The 26,753-nt window shown below is 34.5% G+C and overlaps 3 protein-coding genes across 3 annotated transcripts; 2 read left to right on the forward strand and 1 right to left on the reverse strand.

Moving 5' to 3' along the window:
- The first annotated feature begins 8,148 nt into the window (after nucleotides 1–8,148).
- Nucleotides 8,149–9,117, forward strand: LOC148046152 (olfactory receptor 14A16-like). The gene has a single exon (XM_087714552.1). It carries the CDS (start codon nucleotides 8,149–8,151, stop codon nucleotides 9,115–9,117), a length of 969 nt encoding a protein of 322 aa, XP_087570678.1.
- A 6,512-nt stretch (nucleotides 9,118–15,629) lies between these two features.
- On the forward strand, nucleotides 15,630–16,598 carry LOC148046153 (olfactory receptor 14I1-like). The gene has a single exon (XM_087714553.1). The coding sequence runs from the start codon at nucleotides 15,630–15,632 to the stop codon at nucleotides 16,596–16,598; it is 969 nt and encodes a 322-aa protein (XP_087570679.1).
- A 7,973-nt stretch (nucleotides 16,599–24,571) lies between these two features.
- LOC148046154 (olfactory receptor 14A16-like) lies at nucleotides 24,572–25,537 on the reverse strand. Its single transcript, XM_087714554.1, has one exon. The coding sequence runs from the start codon at nucleotides 25,535–25,537 to the stop codon at nucleotides 24,572–24,574; it is 966 nt and encodes a 321-aa protein (XP_087570680.1).
- Nucleotides 25,538–26,753: the final 1,216 nt, after the last annotated feature.

A 26,753-nucleotide genomic window follows, 5' to 3' on the forward strand; every position in this document is an offset into this window, starting at 1 on the left:
TACAATATTACCGGAGAAGAATCTTTGCAAGATTACAACTTTTAATGCCTTTTTGACAATGCTGTTACAATGAGCTTTGGCACTTAGATCATTTGATGTGGTCATTGACTGAGTGGAGGTCATCTACAAGGTCATATCTGCCTAGCTTGTATTTGGTGTTCTGAATTTTTTTGCCAATGTGTAAGACAGAGCATTTGTTGGTTGAGATTTGGAGTTGCCAATTGTTTGACCCTTCAGGCACATATGTCATTGCACGTCAAAACAACTAGACACAAGGACAGTTTCCTCCCCTATCTATCACTCTGCTATATGCATACCGGTAATTCCACAACACTGTTATATGTGATAGGATGTCAAACCCATTCAGTACAGCTGTATTAGTATCATCCTTTTCATCTTTCCTATTACCTAATTCCTTAGCTTCTTGTGTCTATAACTTTGTTGTTTATATCTTATTATTTATCTAGGTTGTTTTTAATTTAGTATTTTATGATTTCTGTTGATTTCTTATTTAATATTCTATGACTATCATTGAGTGCTGTCTTTTATAATTTATGATGATTTTATGATTATGATTTATCAGTTGTTGCTTCTGAGAGTTTATGCACTGGACACAAATTTCTTGGGCATCCAAACACACTTGGCCAATAAAGATTTTTATTCTATTCTATAAACAAATTTATTATTTAAAATTTACTAAAGTGTATAAAATATTTCATAGACTGACCTTTTTTTTTAAAAAAAAAATATGACTTTAATTCAGGGGTAGTCAACCTTTTTAAACCTACCACCCACTTTTGTATCTCTCTTAGTAGTAAAATTTTCTAACCGCCCACCAGTTCCACAGTAATGGTGATTTATAAAGTGGGGAAGTAACTTTACTTTGTAAAATTAATAAAGCAGAGTTACAACAAACCCATACCACCCACCATGAAAGCTGGAATGCCCACTAATGGGCAGTAGGGACCAGGTTGACTACCACTGCTTTAATACATTCAGCCTTCAGAGACAAACTGTGTCAGAATTAGATGCTTTCTGAAGAAAGGGGGTGACCAAAGTCCATAAGAAAACTGTGATTAAAACTCTCTCCCCCATTTTTGGGGAGAAACAGGGTTATATGCATATCAAACAATTATTGTCACTTTTTATTCTCTGTGAATGCTCCCAGTTAGATCTTTTGATGTCAATATGACACATCTCTGTAGTTTTCTTCTAAATAATAATAAAAATGTTTTTCTATTGCCTTATTTGTTTACTTGTTTGTTTTCTCTGTGTATATGTGGACAATTTGCTTAATAATATTGACTATATATTTGGGGCCATTGTCTTACTGCAGAATAAATTTATGGCTAATTTGATGCCTCCCTGATAGTATGGCATGATGGATAAATATATGTGTATATTTCTCAGTTCTGAGGAGATCAATGCTGATTCTGACCAACTCCAACTCCATTTTCAGAAATGCATCCTCAAAAATGGAAAGAACCTCCATCAATGCTTCACTATTGTCTGCAAACCCGAATTATTTTGCTGTTCTCCAGTTACCAAAATGCTACAGTGAAATCTTTCAAATTTTGACTCATCAGTCCAAAGCACCTGCTGCCATTTTTTTTGCATCCCAGTTCTTATATTTTCATGCTTAGTTGAATCTCCTAGCCTGGTTTCTACATTGGAGTATGCATCTACCATCCTCAGTATTTCCCATTTGTTTGTGATTCTCCAAAGGAGCTTGAACAGTATGTCTGCTTTGAAATTTTGCGTTTTGCCATAGTGTATGGCCTATGACATGAAACTGTCTTTCACAACCTTGCCTTAGAAGCAGAGTTTGGTTGTTCCTCTCCAAGTTTTAAGCTTTCTACACAGCTGTTCCATTTCAGTTAATGTCTGTGCTTCAATTTAAATATGAAATTGATGATCATTAGTGTCTGCTTGGTATAATTGGTTAAGCATACATCTGATTCTAATCCTATAACATCCCTGACTGTGCAAGTGTAAGAATCAATGATGTTTTGAAGGCAAAGGGTGGTCACATCCAATATTGATTTAATTTGGATTTCTTAATAAACTATTAAAAACAAACTATTAGCCTTTCCATTTCTGAAAGTATTATTTACACCATTTTTGCACAATGCCTAACAATTTTGGATAGTACTGTATATTATGTCATTAAAATAATTTCATTCCAAAATGCATGCTACCAGTGGTGGGTTTCAAATTTTTAAAAACCTCTTCTGTAGGTGTGGCCTGCTTTGTGGGAGTGACTTGGCGGTCATGTGACCAGGTGGGAGTAGCTTAGCAGTCATGTCACTGAGTAGGAGTGGCTTGGCAGTTATGTGACCAGATCGGAGTGGCCAAATCGATGTCACTGAATTATTTGCCCCAAAGAATGACTTACAAAAAGAATTTATAAAAAAGGAAATTTATTATTTTGTGCACTTACTATATAAATAAGGATAAAATAAGTACAAAAAACAATAAAACAGCTACTTACAGAGAAATGTGGCTGTACTTGCCAGTCTTCAAATTACTGACCACCTTACACACAGATTTCCAGCCCCTCTGCCTCTTTCCTCTTCTAGAATTCACTCAAAGTTTAAAAAACTCACAGCCTATGCACAGCACACATTCTTCCAGCCCCTCTGCCTCTTCCCTCTACCTCGATTCACTCAGACATTATAAAAACTCACAGCATTTTAGCATACCATTATTAATAAGCTAAAAACACTTAAAACCTGAGCTAAGAATAACCTAAAATAAAGGATAAAATTATGGCATTGTTGAAAGACTATGTCCCTAATGAAAACCAAACAGGAATCTGAAAACATTCTCTGATATCATTTTTCAGTATTGTTGAGAATTATTGTTCATAATTCAGAATCATTGAGAATTATTGTTCATAATTCTCTGGTTTAGTAAAAGTTTACATTTAGAGCCTCAGGTAACACTACTTGTATCCCTTAAAATATTTGAGAATCTCTAGCCTCCGTTAGCACCCCCATTAACTTTCCTTCATTCTAACCTACCCTGCAGGGTGGTTGCTGCAGGGAAAATTAGAAGGGAGTTCAAAGTTCATTGCTTTGAGCTTTTGAATGAAGGGAGGATTAAAGCTCAAAGATTAAGTTCATTTCCTCACTAATGAATTATAAGCCTTCAGGGCCATCCACCCAATTTTGAAGAAATATAAACCCATACTCATTACTGATCTTTCAAATTTATTATGGGATGACTCTAGAAGACATTATAAATTACCAGTGGGAAATATACTTAGTTGCATAACTAAATAAAACAATTCTAAACTTAATGTCATGTATTCCAATTCACAGGCATATAATACTGCCGCGAACCTGCTGTTTATGCGATATGTTAAGACCACCTTACTATATTTGAGTTAAAAATGACCAGTAAGCACCAGCAATCTTTAAAAGAGTTTGCTGTATGCTGCCGCCTTGCCGACCTGGAATTTTCGCACCCTGCAAGTCTCCGTCTTCATAATTTGCTAGAGTTCATCAGAGGATTTTATTTCAACAATTCAGAGTTTCATTCCAATTATACCCAATTTTAATTGCCTCGGAGCTCCCCCACCCCAAATTAAAAACAATATACAAACACATTTAATAGTTGGGGAGAGGAAGGAAAAAATGGTTTGCTGGCATAAGCCCGGACATCATCACAGGAGAAGGAAGGAAGATGAGGGCAAGAGCCAAGCCCCCCCCCCTCCTCCTCCTCCTCCTCCTCCTCCTCCTCCTCCTCCTTCTTCTTCTTCTAACAAAGCAGCTGCAACTTTCACAAGCTTAGGGTAGACTTCATCGCGATGTACTCATTTCCCACAGCCACGACCTTAGCTTGTAAGTCCTCCACCAGATCCTCTTCCAGCTCACCTCCCTCTCCAATATTAAAAAGTCCCTTCAATCCCAATGCAAGCAACCCACTCGGTGTCCCTGGCCTGCACTAGGAAGTAATAGCCCCTGAGATCCCACCTTCCAGCTCACCTCCCTCTCCAAGATTAAAAAGTCCCTTCAGTCCCAATCAATGTTTTCTCTAATTTTTTTCAGTGTGGGTGGTAAGGTATAGTATTTGAGTGACACATTTTCATGCCTGAGCACCTGAATTTTTTTCACAGATGTCACTCAAGACAACAACAAAATAAGTGTTATATCACATCAAACTAATACAATTTTAAAACAAATAAAATTGTAAACAAATAAATTTAGAAATATTTGTTCAAAAGCAAACTCAGTACAATTATCTTTTCAAATTCATTTTGGATTAAATAAAAAAGAGGTTTAAAATGAATACATAATACTTAATACTGCTAATATTAAAATAGTAAATGTTTGATATACTTCATTTTAATGAATTTCACTTGATATATTTCATTTTAATGTGTTATATGCAATTTGCTATTTTAAATGAGTAAAATGATTAAAATCCCAATGCATAAAGTCTCATTCACATCTAACAGGTTTCTTCCATCATTAATTTGTAAACTCAAGGATTTATTGCCTGTCTGTTCAACAATGCTTGCTGATTGTTTAAAAAATTGTGGCAATTTGTTCCTCTCTATACAAGTGGTTTCAGTAACCTACTACTACTAAACTCTGGGAAACAATTCTGCATATAACTAGTGATAGTAACTAGTGACCCAAAATATCCAACAAAATTGCACAGATAAACTGACAGACAGGAAGTTTAATTAGCTTAAAACCCAAACTATATTCAATGACTTTGAAAATCCCAATGAGTTATCAAATATCATGTGATGTCACTTGGCTGGCGTCCAGCTCCCACCCCCAACCCTTGTGGGCTTTTATGTGTTAATCGAAGCACAGATGATGGAGAGGAAAAGAAGCCAGCTGCTTTCACACAATACGTTTATCTCAGAGGCTGAATTAATCACATGGGTCAGAAAGACATGGAACTTTCTTTCAGTGAGTTTCGGCCAATCCCTCCCTCCCCCCCTACCCAACGAAACAAATTTAGCCCTCTTAAACTTGTGCGAAGGCAGCTATGGGCAATGTTCCCTCTAAATAGTTGCTCCAGGAAGCCCAAGCCAGCACAAGCCCTCAACCTAGTCACTTTGCTGTCCTGCTGCACCTCAGGACTCCTGTTTAGCTGGAGGGGGTTTCAATTGTGATTGTGCGGCCGCTCTGCTGACTGCAGTCCATGTCCAGCAATCGCTTCTGCCTTCTGCCATGTCACAAACAACTCCCCCAAGCAAAGCCATCTACATCATCAATGTGCGATGGACGCCAGGCTATGCGGTGATGCCTCCAAGTCCAATGGAAAGCTGGCAAGCGTTGGCTGATAGGGCAAACAGTGTTCGTCTCCGTTTGCGATTAGCTGGAGGGGGTTTCGTTCACTATTCCATGGCCATTCTGCAGAGCACAGAGACTGTAGTCCGTGTCCAGCAAATGTTGTATTTACTTGACAAAATTTACTTGCCAAAAATTGGGACTTTTTAAAAATGCTGCGGGACGCGGGGCAAATTATTAGAAAGCGGGACTGCCCCGCTGAAAATGCGACATCTGGTCACTTTAGGTATGGGGCCTGCTCTGTTCTGCTCTATTCTATTCAGACATAAACATAATCATTCCTTGTACATTCATTATGTATTTTGAAGGTTTTGTTCCCTTATTACAACTGTGTTAGGGGTTAATCAGTCTTCAAAACCCCTATGATCTAGTGATGCAATATATCTGTAAAATACTGTCATAGGAAATAATATTCCTTAAAAATAATGACTTAAAAAGCCTGTTTTCTGGACTTTCTCCTGAGAGAGGAAGTCATAACAGGAGAAAGTCATAAAGAGCAAATCATAAAGGGCCATCTCTACATGATAAGATCAGATGGCCAAATTAGATTTTTGCTATTGTATGCATTGCTAGAGGTATGCTAGTGCTGCACAATAAAGGTTTTTTTTTTATAAAAAAATATATGGATATTTCTATTGAATTCGAAAACCTACTGGTAACAATGTGGAGACTTCAGAGTAAATGTTCTTTTTATTTGAAGTGGGGATGGCCCATCAGGAATCTACCAGCCACTTTTTGTATGGAAAACTATTTACAAGTTACCTGGATCTGTCCTGAACATCTGCAAGAAAATGCCTTTGCAACTTAAAGTCTTCGCACCCTCCTCTTATCTTTTCAGAAAACCACTGTTGTTGGTTTGAATAAGCTGATGGCAAAAGAAATGGTTGCTCAGGCCACAATACCAACCCATATTGAAGAGGCAGGTGGTTTATTAACACAAGTATTGGTAGACTAGTAAAAGCATCTCATTCTTTATTGGGTTCTCATTGTTCTTCTCATGCAGAGTTATGGCTTCATGGGATGATATAACGGTATCCTGAAAAATAAAATGTCCAACATTTGTAAGACAATCTAAATTTTGGTAAAATCAAATGTTAGTGGAAATTTAGTTATGAGGATATATAAAATAATAAGGAGTGGAGAGTCTTTTAGATCAATGGGATAAATTATTTGCTAATAACTTTATGAGTATGTATACAACAGGAACGCATGATTCATTATGCAGTACTTCAGACAATAGAGACCAACCCAGACTCTGATAAGGTGTTGAATGCAATAAAGAATTTGTACCCATCTAATGTACTACAAAAATTTTCAACATCCCGCATCATGTCGTCTCAGAATGAAAGTACCATAATGCTTTAAAAACTCTTTCACATCTGATACTACTTCACAAACAATTTGCATTCAAATTAAAGTGTATCAACTGAAAATTTTAAAAATAATCATGTCTTTAATTCATTCAGCTTTCAGAGGCAAACTGAGTCAGAATCAGAAGCATTGTGAAGAATGGGGGTGACAAAAGTCCAGATGGATGTTGAGATTAAAGTTCTCTCCATTTTCTAGGAGAAGCATTGTGGTGTACATATCAAAACATTTTCATTTTTTTATCCCCTGTGGATGCTCTTGGTTTGATTTGTGATGTCAGTATGAAACTTCTCTGTAGTTTCCTTCTAAATAATAATAATTTTCCATTGCCCTCTTCTCAAAATGCATATCATTCATTTGTTTGTTTGGGGTTTTTGTGTGCATATGGATAATTTCTTTATGCATTTATTATATAATATAGACAATTGTTTCTCAAACTTGAGAATATTAGGAGAGATGGATTTCAATAGGTATAGAATACATAATTTCCCAATCAGCATGTTTTGGAAATGTTGCTATAGAAGTTGTATAGAATAGGTAAATCTATAGTACGTTGATATAAAAAAACTAAATTAACAACTAGTTCACTTTTTAAAGATCTGCCAACATTTCATTGGTGATATCTAAAAGTTTATTTGAAATCCTTGGTTTAAAAAAAGGTAATTTCTTTGTTGAAGTTACTTCCCTATCCCTACTGCAACACTTCATGGGCCCCTTTCTCCCTGCCCCTTTCCCCCAAATCTAGTTTTCACAACCATTTTATCTTTGAATCAATATAAAGTGATAGAAATCACCTTTGCTATAATGATGGCACTCTGAAAGTCATTATAGACCCTGCTATTTGAGTTAAAGTCAACTTAAACAAAACTACAAGTTCCTTCTCATGCACTTTTTTATCACAAAAATTGCATAGCAATAGCAGAAGACTTATATACCGCTTCATAGGCCTTTCAGGCCTCTCTAAGCGGTTTACAGAGAGTCAGCATATTGCCCCCAACAATCTGGGTCCTCATTTTACCCACCTCGGAAGGATGGAAGGCTGAGTCAACCCTGAGCCGGTGAGATTTGAACCGCTGACCTGCTGATCTAGCAGTAGCCTGCAGTGCTGCATTTAACCACTGCGCCACCTTGGATAGATAAAATGTGTTTCAGTAAAACACATTTGAAGTGAGTTGAACAAAACAAAATCTATTGTATCCAATTAATACAATTTGAAATTATTATAATAACTGTTGTTTAGAGTAAAGCTAATATAGTTTGAACTCTATTTTTAAACACATTATTTCTATCAGTAATAATCAACTGAGAAATGAGTTCCTTGGGGATAATTACAGACATTTCATGGTTGAAACTTGCTCTCATCTCTTTAGTGCTATCAGCTCTGAGAAAATGGTATTCATAGTGATCCAGTCCATCTTGAATCCTGGTGCATTGAAAAGGAGTCTGATCTTTGAGTTCTTTTCACAGAATGCAAAGCGAAAACAGCACTATGGAAAATCATTCAAGAGTTGGTGAATTCCTTCTGCGTGGATTCCCTGACACTGATCAGCTAAGAATGGTTCATATGATCACTTTTCTAGTAATTTATTTGGTGGCACTCGCTGAGAATCTCACTATTATTACTGTCATTCTTTACAGCCATCAACTTCGCTCACCCATGTATTTTTTTCTAGCCAATCTATCTTTCCAAGATCTTGGCTCAATTTCTGTCACAATTCCTAAATCTCTATTGAATTCTTTAATGAACACTGAAACTATTTCTTACTCTGGGTGTCTCTGTCAAGTTTTCTTCTTTGTTTTCTTTGTAATGTCTCATCTTTTCCTCCTTGGTGTCATGTCATATGATCGTTATGTAGCCATCTGCAACCCACTACATTATGAGATGGTAATGAACAAAAAAGTCTGCGTCCAAATGGCAACCAATGCATGGATGGTTGGCCTTTTCTACTCTATACTCTATACTGGAAATTTATTTACAGTGGAATTCTGTTCCAGAATTATCAATCAATTCTTCTGTGACATTCCTCAATTACTCCAAATCTCCTGCTCGGATTCATACTTCATCGAATTCTGGACTCTCATCTTTGGTTCTTGTTTAGGATTCATTCAATTTGCTCTCATTGCTTTTTCTTATGTTCAGATCTTCAGAGCAGTTTTTAGAATCCCATCCTCTCAAGGCAAACAAAAGGCCTTCTCTACTTGCTTACCCCATCTCATAGTCATGTGTTTGTTTACGGTAGGTGGTATGCTTGCTTATTTCAGTCCAATATCTACCACTCCTTCAGCCTTATATCCATTTATATCTGTATTTTACTGTGTTGTACCGCCACTGTTAAACCCACTAGTTTATAGCATGAGGAATAAGGAACTCAAAATGGCATTCTGGAAACAAATTCTCAATATGTATCCCAATTCCTTGTGCAAAAATCATTTTTAGTTTAAACTATTCTGGTAACCTTTCCTAGATATATTGTCATCAAAATGTCATGTCAATGTGTAAATTAAGCATATGCTTCTCATCCCTATTTTATCAAGATGGAAATCATTTTTAACATATGTTTTTACCAGGTGTTTTTACCTCAGTAAATCTGCCTATAATTGTAACATAAATCTCTTCCATTAAATATTCACTGTAATATAGATTGATTAATAATGCAGGATGGAAATTAATGAATCATTACTATTTGATTTTGTTGAATATAGAGATGGGTTATCATATATATATATATATATATATATATATATATATATATATATATATATATGTATGTATGTATGTATGTATGTATGTATGTATGTATGTATGTATGTATGTATGTATGTATGTGTATATATATATATATATATATATATATATATATATATATATATATATATATATATATATGTGTGTGTGTGTGTGTGTGTGTGTGTGTGTGTGTGTGTGTGTGTGTGTGTGTGTGTGTGTGTGTGTGTTTTATTTGTGCTGATAAATAAATAAAGGGAGACTAGTATAGATCTATTTCAAGCTATTTAGCTCTCATCAGCTAGCCATACCCTTACTGGGATTTGAACCTGGGCTATATGGCATACTAGGCAGAGATCTTAGCCATTAGGCCACAGGCTCGTATCCGTTATCAGCGAAGCCAGGGTGAAAGGTATCTATTAGATTTTTACAACCCCTGGTAAGCCCCAATTATGGGAGGAAGGTAACTGCTTCCATCTTCTATATATATATTTGTATTTGTGCTGATAAATAAATTAAGGGAGACTAGTATAGATCTATTTCAAGCTATTTAGCTCTCATCAGCTAGCCATACCCTTATTGGGAATCGAACCTGTGCTGTATTGCATCTTAGGCAGATGTGTTAACCACTGAGCCACAGAGCTCGACTCCTTATCAGCCAAGCCAGGGTGAAAGGTATCTATTTAGATTTACAACCCCTGGTATGCCCAAATATGGGAGGAAGGTCACTCCTTCCATTCTCTGTCCTTCGGCTCGTCACAAGAGACCATCCAGACAGAAACCCAATATTTTTTTTTAGTATTGTCTTTTTGTTACATTTGTTGTATTTGTGCTGATAAATAAATAAAGGGAGACTAGTATAGATCTATTTCAAGCTATTTAGCTCTCATCAGCTACATACATACATACATACATACATACATACATACATACATACATGTATTATTTTTTCAGTTTATGTTTTTAATGGCATGGGGAAAAGTCTTACCATTTTGCTAGAAATGCCTAGAAATTCAGAATGATATGGTGCTATTTCTTTTCTGCAATCATTCATCCATGTTATCTAGATGGCAATGAATTGCTATGATGTTTCATTTATTGTGGAGATATTTTAGGGGACTTTGGCTGGCAGACAAGTTTCTCTTAGCAAAACCTGGAATAGTACATCAGGAAAAAAGAGGGGAAATGCATGGGAATAAAATCTGCAGAATATTATAAATTATTTATTAGATTTTAGAAAGGTAGAGTTAAACTGTTTGAAGTATATGGTTTTTAAGCAGTGCTCTCTGTACCACTATTTTTATGAATCTAGAACCTACTTCAATTTGACATTTTAGACAAACAGTAAACCAAAATTATAAGATGAAATAAGTCCAACAAATTTGTAAGTACGAAGTGTCGAATAAATAAATTAATAAAAACAAAGCTTGAATTGAAACCTTAGTTCTTTACACTAGGATCATTCCAGGAGAATTTTTTTAAAAATGTCAAATTATTTTTGAATGTGCTGCTCCAATATTTTCTCCCTTCTGTTGTCAGATGAAATCAGCTCAAATCCCCAGGTAGTAGGAATCATTTTTAGGAACTGTCCTTTATGCAGGTGCCCTTATTCATGAAAGAAAATAAAGATATTCTGTTCCACTGTCATTCTCTAAATGAGAATGGTCAGTCTGCCTTCTGAGGGTGTTTGTATGAGAGAATGTTTCTTTGCACATCTGTTTTTCTTCCTTAATCTTTGGTTCATCACTTACTTCTCTTAATTGGTTATTCTCCCTCTCTTCCTTCCATATGCCATTGCTTTCTACAAAGACTCAGAAACATTAACTTTTACAAATAGTCAACTGGTCTTCAAAATCCCTGTAATCTATTGATCAAATGTCTCTGTAAAATACATAGGGAAAATGTTTTGTAAAAGATCATGAATTAAAAACCCGATTTCTGGCCTTCCTCCTGAGAGAAGAAGTCATAACAGGAAAAAGTCTAAAGATGGAAATCATAATAGGCCATTTCTACATGACAAGACCAAATGGGCAGATTAAAGTTTAGATATTGTATGAATTGTTAGAGATATCTTCGTACTAGACAATAAAGGATTTAAACAATTGTGGATATTTTATTGAGTTCAAAAACCTATTGGTAACAATATGGAGACTTTAGAATTAATGTTCTTTTTTCATGTAGGGATGACCCATCAGGAATAATATTGCCACTTTTTGTATGGCAAAATATTGATGAGATCACATTTTTAATATAAATCATCTGAGCCTGGCCTGAATGTCTATAATATAATGTTAACAAGCCTTTATACCCTCTTCTTATCTTTTCAGAAAACCAAAGCTGTTAGTTGAATAAGCTGGTGGCAAATTAAATGGTCACTCAGGGCAGAATACTTCTTCATATTGAAGAGGCAGATGCTTCATTACCAATTATTGGAAGAATGGCAAAAGCATTTCAATTTATTGGGGTTTCATTATTGTTCTCTTCAGGCAGAGTTATGGTTTCATAGGATGGTGTAAATAGTATCTTGAAAAATATAATGTCCAAGATTTGTAAGTCAATCATAATTCTGGTAAAATACTGGTAGAGATTTATCAATAAGGATATATTAAATCATCAGTGGGGGATTGTCTGTTAAATGGATGGCATTAATTTGCTAATAACTTTATATGTGTACACATTCAATAAGAATTTAAGTTTGAAGGGCAAGCTTAGGCTCCTATAACCTATTGAATGTAGTCAAGGATTTGTACTCATCTGGTATTCTACAAAAACTTTCAACATCCTGCATTATGCCATAATAGAATGAAAGTAGAAAAATGCTTTAAAAACCATTTTCCCACTATACATAAGGAATATGAATTCATTCAGGAACTGCTGATACAGTTCTACAAAAGAATTATTGAGTCTGTCATTTGCATCTCTATGATTTGGCAGATAAACCAAACAAGACAGGCAGAGACATTAACAGATTGTTACGACTGCAGAAAAAACAATTGCAACCAACCTGCCTTCCATTGAGGACCATAAGCCAGAAAGGGGGCTGTGAAAATATCTATGGATATTTTATTATGGATATTTCTTGTGGGCTTTTATGTGTTAATCGAGGCACGGATGATGGAGAGGAAGGGAAGCCAGCTGCTTTCACACAATACGTTTATCTTAGAGGCTGAATTAATCACATGGGTCAAAAAGACATGGAACTTTCTTTCAGCGAGTTTTGGCCAATCACTCCCTCCCCCCCTACCCAACGAGACAAACCCTCTTAAACTTGTGCGAAGGCAGCTGTGGGCAATGTTCCCTCTAAATAGTTGCTCCAGGAAGCCCAAGCCAGCACAAGCCCTCAAGCTAGTCACTTTGCTGTCCTGCTGCACCTCAAGACTCCTGTTTAGCTGGAGAGGGTTTCAATTGTGATTGTGCGGCTGCTCTGCTGACTGCAGTCCATGTCCTGCAATCGCTTCTGCCTTCTGCCATGTCACAAACAACTCCCCCAAGCAAAGCCGTCTACATCATCAATGTGCGATGGACGCCAGGCTATGCGGTGATGCCTCCAAGTCCAATGGAAAGCTGGCAAGCGTTGGCTGATAGGGCAAACAGTGTTCGTCTCTGTTTGTGATTAGCTGGAGGGGTTTTCATTCACTATTCCATGGCCATTCTCAGAGCAGAGACTGCAGTCCATGTCCAGCAAATGACGTATTTGCTTGCCAAAATTTACTTGTCAAAAATCGGGACTTTTTAAAAATGCCACGGGACACGGGACAAATTATTAGAAAGCGGGACCGTCCCGCCAAAAGTGGGATGTCTGCTCACCTTAGGTATGGGGCCTGCTCTGCTCTGCTCTATTCTATTCAGACATAAACATAATCATTCCTTGTACTTTCATTATGTATTTTGAAGGTTTTGTTCCCTTATTACAACTGTGTTAGTGGTTAATCAGTCTTCAAAATCCCTATGATCTAGTGATGCAATATATCTGTAAAATACTGTCATAGGAAATAATATTCCTTAAAAATAATGACTTAAAAAGCCTGTTTTCTGGACTTTCTCCTGAGAGAGGAAGTCATAACAGGAGAAAGTCATAAAGAGCAAATCATAAAGGGCCATCTCTACATGATAAAATCAGATGGCCAAATTAGATTTTTGCTATTGTATGCATTGCTAGAGGTATCCTAGTGCTGCACAATAAAGGTTTTTTTTTAAATATGGATATTTCTATTGAGTTTGAAAACCTACTGGTAACAATGTGGAGACTTCAGAGTAAATGTTCTTATTTGATGTGGGGATGGCCCATCAGGAATCTACCAGCCACTTTTTGTATGGAAAACTATTTACAAGTTACCTGGATCTGTCCTGAACATCTACAAGAAAATGCCTTTGCAACTTAAAGTCTTTGCACCCTCCTCTTATCTTTTCAGAAAACCACTGATGTTGGTTTGAATAAGCTGATGGCAAAAGAAATGGTTGCTCAGGCCACAATACCAACCCATATTGAAGAGGCAGATGGTTTATTAACACAAGTATTGGTAGACTAGTAAAAGCATCTCATTCTTTATTGGGTTCTCATTGTTCTTCTCATGCAGAGTTATGGCTTCATGGGATGATATAACGGTATCCTGAAAAACAAAATGTCCAACATTTGTAAGGCAATCTAAATTTTGGTAAAATCAAATGTTAGTGGAAATTTAGTTATGAGGAAATATAAAATAATCAGGAGTGGAGAGTCTTTAGTCTTTAGATCAGGAGTGGAGAGTCTTTTAGAAAATCAGGAGTGGAGAGTCTTATAGATTAATAACTTTATGAGTATGTATACAACAGGAACGTATGCTTCATTATGCAGTACTTCAGACAGGAAGCTATGAAAGACCAACCCAGACTCTTAGAAGGTATTGAATGCAATAAAGAATTTGTACCCATCTAATATACTACAAAAATTTTCAACATCCTGCATCATGTCGTATCAGAATGAAAGTACCATAATGCTTTAAAAACTCTTTCACATCTGATACTACTTCATAAACAATTTGCATTCAAATTAAAGTGTATCAACTGAAATTTTTTTAAAATAATCATGTCTTTAATCCATTCAGCTTTCAGGGCAAACTGAGTCAGAATCAGAAGCATTCTGAAGAATGGGGGTGACAAAAGTCCAGATGGATGTTGAGATTAAAGTTCTCTCCATTTTCTAGGAGAAGCATTGTGGTGTACATATCAAAACATTTTCATTTTTTTATCCCCTGTGGAGGCTCTTGGTTTGATTTGTGATGTCAGTATGAAACTTCTCTGTAGTTTCCTTCTAAATAAGAATAATTTTCCATTGCCCTCTTCTCAAAATGCATATCATTCATTTGTTTGTTTGGGGTTTTTGTGTGCATATGGATAATTTCTTTATGCATTTATTATATAATATAGAAAATTGTTTCTCAAACTTGGGAATATTAGGAGAGATGGATTTCAACTCCCATAATTTCCCAATCAGCATGTTTTGGAAATGTTGCTATAGAAGTTGTATAGAATAGGTAAATCTATAGTACGTTGATATAAAAAAAACTAAATTAACAAGTAGTTCACTTTTTAAAGATCTGCCAACATTTCATTGGTGATATCTAAAAGTTTATTTGAAATCCTTGGTTTAAAAAAAGGTAATTTCCCTTGTTGAAGTTACTTCCCTATCCCTACTGCAACACTTCATGGGCCCCTTTCTCCCTGCCCCTTTCCCCCAAATCTAGTTTTCACAACCATTTTATCTTTGAACCAATATAAAGTGATAGAAATCACCTTTGCTATAATGATGGCACTCTGAAAGTCATTATGGACCCTGCTATTTGAGTTAAAGTCAACTTAAACAAAACTACAAGTTCCTTCTCATGCACTTTTTTATCACAAAAATTGCATAGATAAAATGTCTTTCAGTAAAACACATTTGAAGTGGGTTGAACAAAACAAAATCTCTTGTGATCCAATTAATACAATTTGAAATTATTATAATAACTGTTGTTTAGAGTAAAGCTAATATAGTTTGAACTCTATTTTCAAACACATTATTTCTATCAGTACTAATCAACTGAGAAATGAACTCCCTGGGGATAGCTACCGACATTCCATGGATGAAACTTGCTCTCATCTCTCTAGTGGTATCAGGTCTGAGAAAATGGTATTCATAGTGATCCAGTCCATCTTGAATCCTGGTGCATTGAAAAGGAGTCTGATCTTTGAGTTCTTTTCACGGAATGCAAAGTGAAAACAGCACTATGGAAAATCATTCAAGAGTTGGTGAATTCCTTCTGCGTGGATTCCCTAACACAGATGAGCTAAGAACGGTTCATATCATCACTTTTCTAGTAATTTATTTGGTGGCACTCACTGAGAATCTCACTATTATTACTGTCATTCTTTACAGCCATCAACTTCGCTCACCCATGTATTTTTTTCTAGCCAACCTATCTTTCCAAGATCTTGGCTCAATTTCTGTCACAATTCCTAAATCTCTATTGAATTCTTTAATGAACACTGAAACTATTTCTTACTCTGGGTGTCTCTGTCAAGTTTTCTTCTTTGTTTTCTTTGTAATGTCTCATCTTTTCCTCCTCGGTGTCATGTCATATGATCGTTATGTAGCCATCTGCAACCCACTACATTATGAGATGGCAATGAACAAAAAAGTCTGCGTCCAAATGGCAACCAATGCATGGATGGTTGGCCTTTTCTACTCTATACTCTATACTGGAAATTTATTTACAGTGGAATTCTGTTCCAGAATTATCAATCAATTCTTCTGTGACATTCCTCAATTACTCCAAATCTCCTGCTCAGATTCATACTTCATCGAATTCTGGACTCTCATCTTTGGTTCTTGTTTAGGACTCATTCAATTTGCTCTCATTGTCTTTTCTTATGTGCAGATCTTCAGAGCAATTTTTAGAATTCCATCCTCTCAAGGAAAACAAAAGGCGTTCTCTACTTGCTTACCCCATCTCACAGTCATATGTTTGTTTATGGTAGGTGGTATGCTTGCCTATTTCAGTCCAATATCTACCACTCCTTCAGCCTTATATCCATTTTTATCTGCAATTTACTGTGTGGTACCACCACTGTTAAACCCACTAGTTTATAGCATGAGGAATAAGGAACTCAAAATGGCATTCTGGAAACAAATTCTCAATATTTGTCCTAATTCCTTGTGCAAAAATCATTCTTAGTTTCAACTATTCTGGTAAATTATATGTAGATATGTTGTCATCAAAAACTCATACATTCCATGTCAATGTGCATAGTAAACATATGCTTCTCATTCCTATGCATGTTTTGTCAAGATAGAAATTATTTTTACCAGGTATAATTCCTCAGTAAATCCATTGATAATTGTAACATAAATCTCTTCCATTAAATACCCAATGTAAAATGGATTGATTAATGTGGCAGCATGGAAAATAATTAAGCCTTACTATTTAATATAAATATATATATTGAATTATCTGTGTTAAATATAGGGAAGGGTTATCAATAATGATATTATTAAGATGCTATTATTTATGCTTTAAAATATTCATATATTATTTTTTCTGTTTATTTTTAATGATATGGGGAAAGTCTTACCATTTTACATATTATATATGTATATAAATGGTGTGGTATATTGGTTTATTTTTTTCTACAATGAGTCATCAATGTTAATTAGGTGGCAATGAATTGCCATGATATTTCATTTATTGTAGAGACATTTTAGAGGATTTTGCCTGGGAAGCAAGTTTCTTTTGGTAAAACCTGAAATAGCCCATTGAGGGGAAAGGGTAAAAAAAGAGTGAGAATAAAATTTGCAGGATATTATAAATTATTTATTTATGCCCTAGGTTTTAGAAATGTAGACTTGAACTGTTTGAAGTATATAGTTTTTCAACAGTGCTCTCTGAACCTCTGTTTAATGCATCTAGGACCTACTTTAATTTCAGATTTTAGGTATGCAGGAAACAAAATTATAGGGTAAAATAAGTTTAACCAATTTGTAAGTACATTATTCTCAATGAAGTGTCAGTTCTACTGGTAAGAAGTAGACAGCATTATTTTTAAATAAATAATAAATCAACCAACCAACCAACCAACCAACAAATAAATTCAAAACAATGCTTGTATTGAAATCTAAGTTTCAATACATGTCAAATTATTATTATATATGCTCCCAGTGCAAAAAAACAAAATTGCCCCAATGTTTTCTCACAATGTCAGATTGGGAAACAAAACTTGGAAAATATGCAGTAATGGCAAAATTAACAATATACATCAAGAACAAATATTTGACAAAATAGCAGTGAATGTTATTATATTATGTTATAAGAATAAGTTAATCTCACATATTTATCATGTGGTTTTTGAAAACTAAATATTTAAAGTAAAATATTACTCAATTTTATTATATATTATAATGTTTGATATAATATCTTCTTTTTCTTCTTTCTCCTCTTCCTCCTCCTCCTCCTCCTCAAGTTGTGCATATACATGCATCCCTTTAAATATTAGAGTCATCTAATAGTTTTTTATTGTTTCTTAAGATAATATTCTACATTTATACTTAAATTAATTATTTAATAAATGAAATAATCAACTATTGAATTTTAATTTATATCACAATTGTAATTTCTCTGATTAGATGGTTTGAGGTGAAAGACTGGTCTGAAATGGGAGGAATAAAATTCATTGATACAGCACATTCACCAACATGCTAATTTAGTTCTTTATATACCTGTACCTTTGTTGTCCATTGCCCAGAATCATTTACAAATCTTGCAAAATATATACATATATTGGGGGGATTGGAATTGACTTAGATGCTTTTATAACTATAGCATGATCTTAACAACAGATTTAGTTTAAAGGGGTACTGAATGATCCTATGTGCACCCTCGGGCACATTTTTAAATACCTTTTCAAATACACAGTCTAGATATGACACATACTCTCTCTCTCACTCACTCTCTCTCTCTCTCTCTCTCTTTATGTGTGTGTTTGAATTTGGTGACTGTTTGGACTAGTTCCTTTAGTTTTCTTAGTAGTTTTTCAGAAGTTGTCTTCTTCATAGAGGTGAGAGAAAATGACTGGTCTAAAAATCACCTATTTGGCTTTGTGCCTAATGCAGGACTACAATTCACAGTCACCCTCTATTTATGCCTTACCACTATGCCTAACTGAGTATTAGATATACAGTGATGTGAAAAACAAACTACACACCCCCTTTGAGTTCTGTGGTTTCATGTATCAGAACATAGTAATAATAATCTGGTCCTTAGCAGTTCTTAAAAAATAGATAAATACAACCTCAGATGAACAACACCACATCATCATTTATTTTACAAAAAGAAAGTCAAAATGGAGAAATTGTGTGTGAAAAAATAAGTATACCCTGTGATTCATTAGCTTGTAGAACTACTTTTAGCAGAAAAACTTATCAGCCTCTCACATCATTGTGGAGGGATTTTGACTCAATCTTCTTTACAACATTGATTTGGTTCACTAGGGTTTAAGGACATTTATTTATACACAGTTCTCTTGAGGTCCCACCATATCATATCAGTTGGGTCTGGACTTTGACCGGGCCATTGCAACACCATGATTATTTCTTCTTCTTTTTTTTTTAGCCATTCTACTGTAGATTTGCTGGTGTGCTTGAGATCATTATCCTGTTGCATCACCCAATATCAATCAAGTTTTAATGGTCAGGCAGATGACCTCACATGTGATTCTATAATACTTTGGTATAAAGAGGAGTTTATGGTCAATTCAGTGACAACAAGGTACCCAGGTTCTGTGACTACAAAACAAGCCCAAATAATCACCTCTCCACAACCAAGCTTGATGGTTGGTATGAGATGTTTGTGCTGATATGCTGTGTTCATTTTTTTTGTCAAATGTGGCATTGTGCATTATAGCCAAACAATTCTATTTTGGTTTTGTCTGTCCAAAGGACATATTGCAGAAGTCTTATGATTTGTTCAGATGCAATTTTGCAAATGAACTGTGCTGCCATGTTCTTTTTAGAGAAAAAAAGGCTTGCTCCTGGCAACCTTTTCAACCAACCATACCTGTTTAGTATTTTTGGAATTGTACTGTCATGAACTTTAACATTTAACATTTAACTGAGACAAGTAGAATCTGAGATGTTGGATTTTATGCAATTTCTCTGAACATTGCACAGTCTGACCTTGGGTTGAATATGCTGGGACATTTGCACCAGGAATATTGGTGACTGTCTTGGATGTTGGTGAATACTATTCCTCACAAATAAAACAAACAAAATGTTAGAAACTTATAATATTTATGTAGTTACTTGTACCAAGCACATTTAAATTATATTAAAGTGACCAAAATATATTTACAATCCCCCAGGCAAGTCACAACTTTTGAGCACCCCTAATGTTTCGAAATTGAAAATTGAGTATTGAATTTACAAAGAATCATGAACTTTAAATTGTTTGGAAATAAACAATTGCTTTTCTAAGATTACTGCTAATGTCTCTACTCTTTGACATATCTCAATGTTGGAAATCAACAAACACCTACAACTTTGGCTTTTATAGAGGTACTCACACTTGCTGATGATAAATTAATCAAGGGCACTTGATTAGCAGCAGCTGGCTTAGCCTCTTTCTACATAAGGAAGCAATAAGTGTGTACTTAATTTTTCACACATGGCATCTCCATTTTGGCTTCCTTTTTGTAAAATAAATAATGATGAATAACCTATGTTATGTTATTTTTGTTCATCTGAAGTTGTATTTACCTACTTTTAGGAACTGATAAGAACCAGATGATATTTATTATGTCCTGATATGTAAAACCATAGAATGCAGAGAGGGTGCACCTTCTTTTTCATATGACTGTAATGTAGCTACCAATAAATAAATTTACATTTCAGCTGCTATGAGACAGAATGATCAGCAAGAAGCAATTAAAGAGATTTAGGAAGAGATAGACCTACAAACAAACATTAAGTGAATATGGAAAAAGACATTGATGGTAAGCATGGATCAAATCTCAGCTTATCAGTTACAAAGGTTTTATTGCTTGGAACATTATATATTGTGTTTTATGACAATATTTTAGCTATTCTATATCTGTGATAAAAATAACAGTTAAAATAATAATCACTAGATACAGAACTGGAATAATGCAGTGGAATCAAGCAAAACTAAAGGTCCTGGATAGAAAGCACAGAAAAATCATGACAATGAATCAAACATTTCATCCACATTATTGTTGCAATGTTGACAAACTCTATTTACCAAGTAACATAAATAAGTGTGCAATGTTACAAATACATTAGATATTTGAAAAGAAAAAAGGACATTGGCAGAAAAGGATGCACTGAAGTTAGAACACTATGAGTTCTTAATGAATACTAGAAAGACCAAACTAGCCTTCAAGAAAGATCAAAGGAAGAATAGAAAAGAAATGGGGAATGGCATGGTAAACTATTATATAGTTCGTTTTTTTAAAACAAAACAGTGAACAAAAATATCTGGCAATGACTAAGATTATAACAAATGAAGAAAGAGTCAGAGAGGATAATTCTGGTCACACAAGAGCAAGGCTGAAGAATAAGTGCATAGAAAGCTAGAATTGAGTAGACAGTGACAGACAAATCAATGCCATCTGTTCAAAGTTACTTATGAAACAATTCACAGCTTTAAGAAGATTGCCACATTTAATACAAACAATGACATGACAAAACAGAAACAATGATGCATTGGAATATCTGCAAGAAATACCAAATTCCTATAAGCAGTAGTTAGTGGGACCATAAGATAGACAAAATAATAGAAAACGAAGAAGCTAAAATATTCTGAGTCTTTGGAATTTAAACAAAGAAGCACTTGCTGCTTAACACTACAGGCTTATAATTATCAGCAAGAAAACAATGTTTGGATGGTGGGTATGGCAGTACCTAAAGGCAAGAAAAGAGAAGAGAAAGAACATCATAAAATATAAAGATCTGAAAATAGAATTAGAATAAAAAAACAAAGATTCTGTAACTATTAAAGGTTTGCCTTTCTGTGAAGTAGTATCCTGAGACGAAAAAAACGAGGAGAAATGCAAATCAGAAGTTACAGAAAATTATAAAATAATAAAATTAAATTATATTATAAAAAATAAATTATAATTTAATATAATTATTGTATATCTGAAACTATTTTCTGAAACACACAACTTGTAGCCAAAAAATTCCACATGTCTATCCTGTGCTAATGCAGATTAAACTTTCCCAACATTATGTCATTAGATCAAGCAATTATTTCCCCTTTCCATGTTTACAAATTAATTGCTAAGTGTAGTGATTGAACTGAAATCTCACATATTTTGAGCTTAGACAACTTAGAATAGCAGTTAGACTTAGACTTATATACTACGCTGCCTTTAGTCTGACCTAAGCATAGTACATACAATTATGTACTACAATGTTCTACCTGTCAATCACTACTTCAGCTTCAACCACAACAATACATGAGCATACAACACATACAAACTTAAGGTTAACTGTACCAAACTTGACTGCAGAAAATACGACTTCAGCAACAGAGTGGTCAATGTCTGGAATGTGTTACCTGACTCAGTGTTCCTTCCCCAAACCCCCACAACTTTAACCTTAGACTATCTACTGTTGATCTTACCCTGTTCCTAAGAGGTCTGTAAGAGGCATGCATAAGCACACCAAAGTGCCTACCATCCCTATCCTAACAGCCCCATTCATTTGTATCCATTTCATGTAATCATAATTTTGTATACACTTATATCTATTATCTTATACACATTTGACAAAATAAATAAATAAAATAAATAAAATAAAAAATATAAATATAAATAAAATAATAAATAAATAAATAAATAAATAAAATAAAGTAAATAAAGTAAATAATAAAATAAAATAAATAAAATAAATAAAATAAATAAAATAAATAAAATAAATAAAATAAATAAAATAAATAAATAAAATAAATAAAATAAATAAAATAAATAAAATAATAAATAAAATAAATAATAAAATAAATAAATAAAATAAATAAAATAAATAAAATAAATAAAATAAATAAAATAAATAAAATAAATAAAATAAATAAAATAAATAAAATAAATAAAATAAATATACAATAAATACAATAAATACAATAAATACAATAAATACAATAAATACAATAAATACAATAAATACAATAAATACAATAAATACAATAAATACAATAAATAAATAAAAAATATTAATTTTACTTTTGTTTTTATGTTTCCGTGTAAACAGGTATACACTTTTTTACTTTATATTTAAAGAAAAAACAAAAAAACAATAATTGATCTGTGAATTTCAGCTCAAGTTTTCAATAAATTGAGAATATCAAGTATTTGCTTTTCTTGCAATAAATTGTAAGCAGAATTGTTGAGATACTGTACGGAGTCAATATTACTATATCAAACAACCTTCCCACATTTCCATCTAGTATTCAAGAATCTGCATTCCAGAGACTATAGGATTAGGTCTGTCCCTGGGAAGCGGGACTTTTAAGGACAGTCACTCCAAATAACTGGCATTCTGAGTATTAGTTGTATGGCCCAATGTCAAAGTTCAAGGCCAAGAACCAGATATTCTTTTGACAAGCACAAGATAGTAAATGACTATAAATACAGGGCAAGAGAGGAACTTGGGGATGCTGTGTTAGCAATGGAAATCAAGGAAGGAAGCAATGAAGTTGAAAGGGCAAAAGCTACCACATAAAATTAGGAAAAGTGCAAAATGTATGAAGAAATTGGAAAATTAAAGAAAATAAAAGAGTGAAAAATGGAAATAGAATTACTGCCCGTCTTATCACATAATTAGCTAATATTCTTTGTCCATCTTCCTCTACCTATTTGCAAAATTCTGAAAAGTTCAGGGAAAATGGTTTGGCAACAAGACACTAGATACGTTTCTCCTGGAATTTACAAAATATTTGGAACTACAGATTGAAATGAATGTTTTGATATTGATGGCCATCAAAACAAGCCTGTTTATAAGTTCAGCAGAGTTTGAAGTGCTTATTTACTGAATTCAAGGTTATCATGGAATACCAACACTATAGTTTTGACTGAGAAGATGAAAATATTCTTGCTCAAAAAAAAAAAAAACATGTTTGCCCCAAAGTGTCCAAGGATTGACCAGGTGTTGAAACTGACTTAAGGTTTTCTTTATTTTCCTCATAAACTACAATGGAGTTTCCCCAGTTATGTAAAAATGAAGTTGGGCTGGGCAACATTTTAAATTTGATAGCAAATGGTTTTCAAAGTATTCATGAATGGGCATTATTGCACCAACTGTCAAATTTTTAAACAAAATGTGTCCAAATTGTAAAATACATTGTTTTTAATCTGAATGCTTTTGCACATTCATTCCCAAAGTTTGCAATCCAAGGGCAGTGGGACGATGTACATAAAAGACACTAAAAGATATGTAAAGATAAATCAACCCATCCCTCAATGGATGCTTACAGAAATAAATTGGGGCTAAAAGCAAAGTAATTTTTTTTTTAATGACAATTTTAAGTGCCTCAAACCTTTCCTTTCAGATTCAAAGTCCAAGAAAGCCTCAGCCTCTGTTATCCTTAAGAATTTCTGAGATTCTTAATTGGAGGATAAAATGGCATTTAAAAATTCTTGAAAAACTGGGGTATTTTTAAATGATACCCTATGATAAAAGAACTCCACTGCAAATAACTCAAAATAATATTTGTACAAGATATGTTTAGACTTCTAAGTACATTTCCATTTCAGTGAATTGTACTAGTCATGTTATATTATTTCTCTGAGGAAAAAACATGTGCTTTTTGAAAGCATCTATTTTTATTTAATAGAATTTTAAAGGAAAAGAGATTAAAGGCATTACATCATTCTGAAATCATATTTAGATATGAAACAGAAATATATAGTCAACACTGATACTGGAAATAATTATATGAAGTAATGTTTAGGTTCTATATCACAAAACATTAATGTACATTAACACATACTTACAATCAGGTAATTTATCTGCTGAAATTTAAATGGCAATTCTGGACCATTTTTTGTTAAAAATCATTAATGCATATTTCACTCATCAGACATGCAATTCATTTTTTAAAATTACAATATTCCTAGAACATGTACATGCAACCGTAACTGTTTAAAATTTTAGCCAAAACTGAAAATTATTTTTGCAGAAGGGGTTTGAACATGTACGGAAAATTAGTTTCCAGAATTCCATTTTGAGCTCATGGTTCCTTATGCTGTAGATCAGGGGATTAATGAGTGGTGGTACCACACTGTAGAACAAAGAAATCAAGAGATCTGTTGTTGATGGGAAACTGTATGTGGGTCTCAGGTATGCAAAGGTACCACTAATAATAAACAGACAAATGACTATAAGATGGGGCAAACAAGTAGAGAACGCCTTTTGCTTCCCTTGAGTAGATGGGATTTGCAAAACCTCTCTAAAAATCTTAACATATGAGCAAACAATCAGAGAAAAAAGAATGAACCCTACACAAGAACCAAAGATAAGTGCCTGTTCTTCTGCAACATAAGAGTCAAAGCAAGAAATCTTGAGCAACTGAGGAATTTCACAGAAAAACTGATTGATAATTCTGGAACAAAACTTCAATGTAGATAAATTTCCAATATAGAGGGCTGAATAGAAAAGACCACCCATCCATGCACTAGTTATCATTTGGATGCAGACTTTTTTGTTCATTACCATCTCGTAGTATAAAGGATTGCAGATGGCTACATAACGATCATATGCCATGACAACTAGGAGGAAGAGATGAGACATTACAAAGAAAACAAAGAAGAAAACTTGACAGAAACATCCAGAGTAAGAAATAGTTTCAGTGTTCATCAGAGAATTCAGCATGGACTTGGGAACTGTGACAGAGATGGAGCCAAGATCTTGCAAGGATAAATTGGCTAGAAAAAAATACATGGGTGTGTGAAGTTGATGGCTATAAAGAATGACAGTAATGATAATGAGATTCTCAATGAGAGCCACTAAATAAATTAGTAAAAAAGTGATGACATGAAATATTCGTAGCTCCTTAGTATTGGACAATCCACGCAGTAGGAATTCATCAATCCTTGACTGATTTTCCATAGTGCTGTTCCTGCTGTGCAGTCTGTAGAAAGAACTCAACAATCACACTCCTCTCCATGCACTATGATTCAAGCCACAATGGAATATTTTTAAAATCATTTTTTTCCATCTTGGCAGTGTAAGAAGGAAACAAAGCTTTGTCTATAGAGTGTTTGTAATTATTCTCAAGGGGACTCATTTTTCAGAAACTTAGTTTGGTTCAGGAACCCTGAGGTATATTAGGTATGTGAGAAGAAGTTTAGACTTTTTGTTTATTCAAAGATTAAACCCAGTGCTATATATCTGTTGATTGTAGAACACAAACTTGCATTTTAAATTGCTGCATTTACCCTTCCTTCCTTCTTTCCCTCCCTCCCTTCTTCCTTCCCTCCTTATCCTCCTATTGTAGGAAGAAAGGAAGGAAGGAAGAAATTAAGGAAGAAGAGGAAAGAAAGAGAAAAAAGGAAATAAATGAAAGACTACAAATAATTGTAAGTAGTCTTTGTAATAATTGCAAAGCTACAAAGTTTATTAGTTTGTCAAACATGTACAAGATAGCAGGTATAAATATAAACTTGGATATAAATTTAAAAAAATGAATACAAATAGATGGGGACAGAAGGACAGGGACATTAGGCATGCTGGTGCGCTTATTCACGCCCCCTTTAAAGAGCTCTTAGGAATGGAGTAAGGTCCACAGTAAACAGTTTAAGGTTGAAGCTGTGAGGGTTTGAGGCTGTAACAACAGCGTTAACACCATCACTTATATATATATACCATTACCCCACCGAGCTCCACCCACAACTCCACCCAGATGACACCCAACCACCATCACCAATCACCATGACCCACACCCTCTGCCACACAGCCACTCAGTGTCATCATAGCCTCCTTCCTGGTTAGCTGCAGCCAAGCAGAAGAGTTATGTCAGAGTAGGCAGTTGCATCCGAGTAGAAGAATTAGTTCTGAGGATGCAGTTGCACTCAAGTAGAAGAGTTACTCTGCAGAGTGGTGAGGGAAGCCTTACAGATCCATGCAGCTACAGGCTCTGCCAACATCAGAGAGTCAACATCAATGTGGCAGCATTGGTGGCGTGTAAGCATGGCAGAGCAGGCATGGCGATGGATAGGCTCCCCGCTGAATGGCAGCCCGAGGGCTGACATGCCGCCCCCTACCACTGGAGAGGACTCTGGAAGACAAAAAGTGTTATTAGCGGTATCCTCTATAGGTTTATCAG

The sequence above is a fragment of the Thamnophis sirtalis genome, unplaced genomic scaffold, assembly GCF_051295495.1.
Source record: "Thamnophis sirtalis isolate CommonGarterSnake01/CBP01778 unplaced genomic scaffold, rThaSir2_p1.2 scaffold_4, whole genome shotgun sequence".
NCBI lineage: Eukaryota > Metazoa > Chordata > Lepidosauria > Squamata > Natricidae > Thamnophis > Thamnophis sirtalis.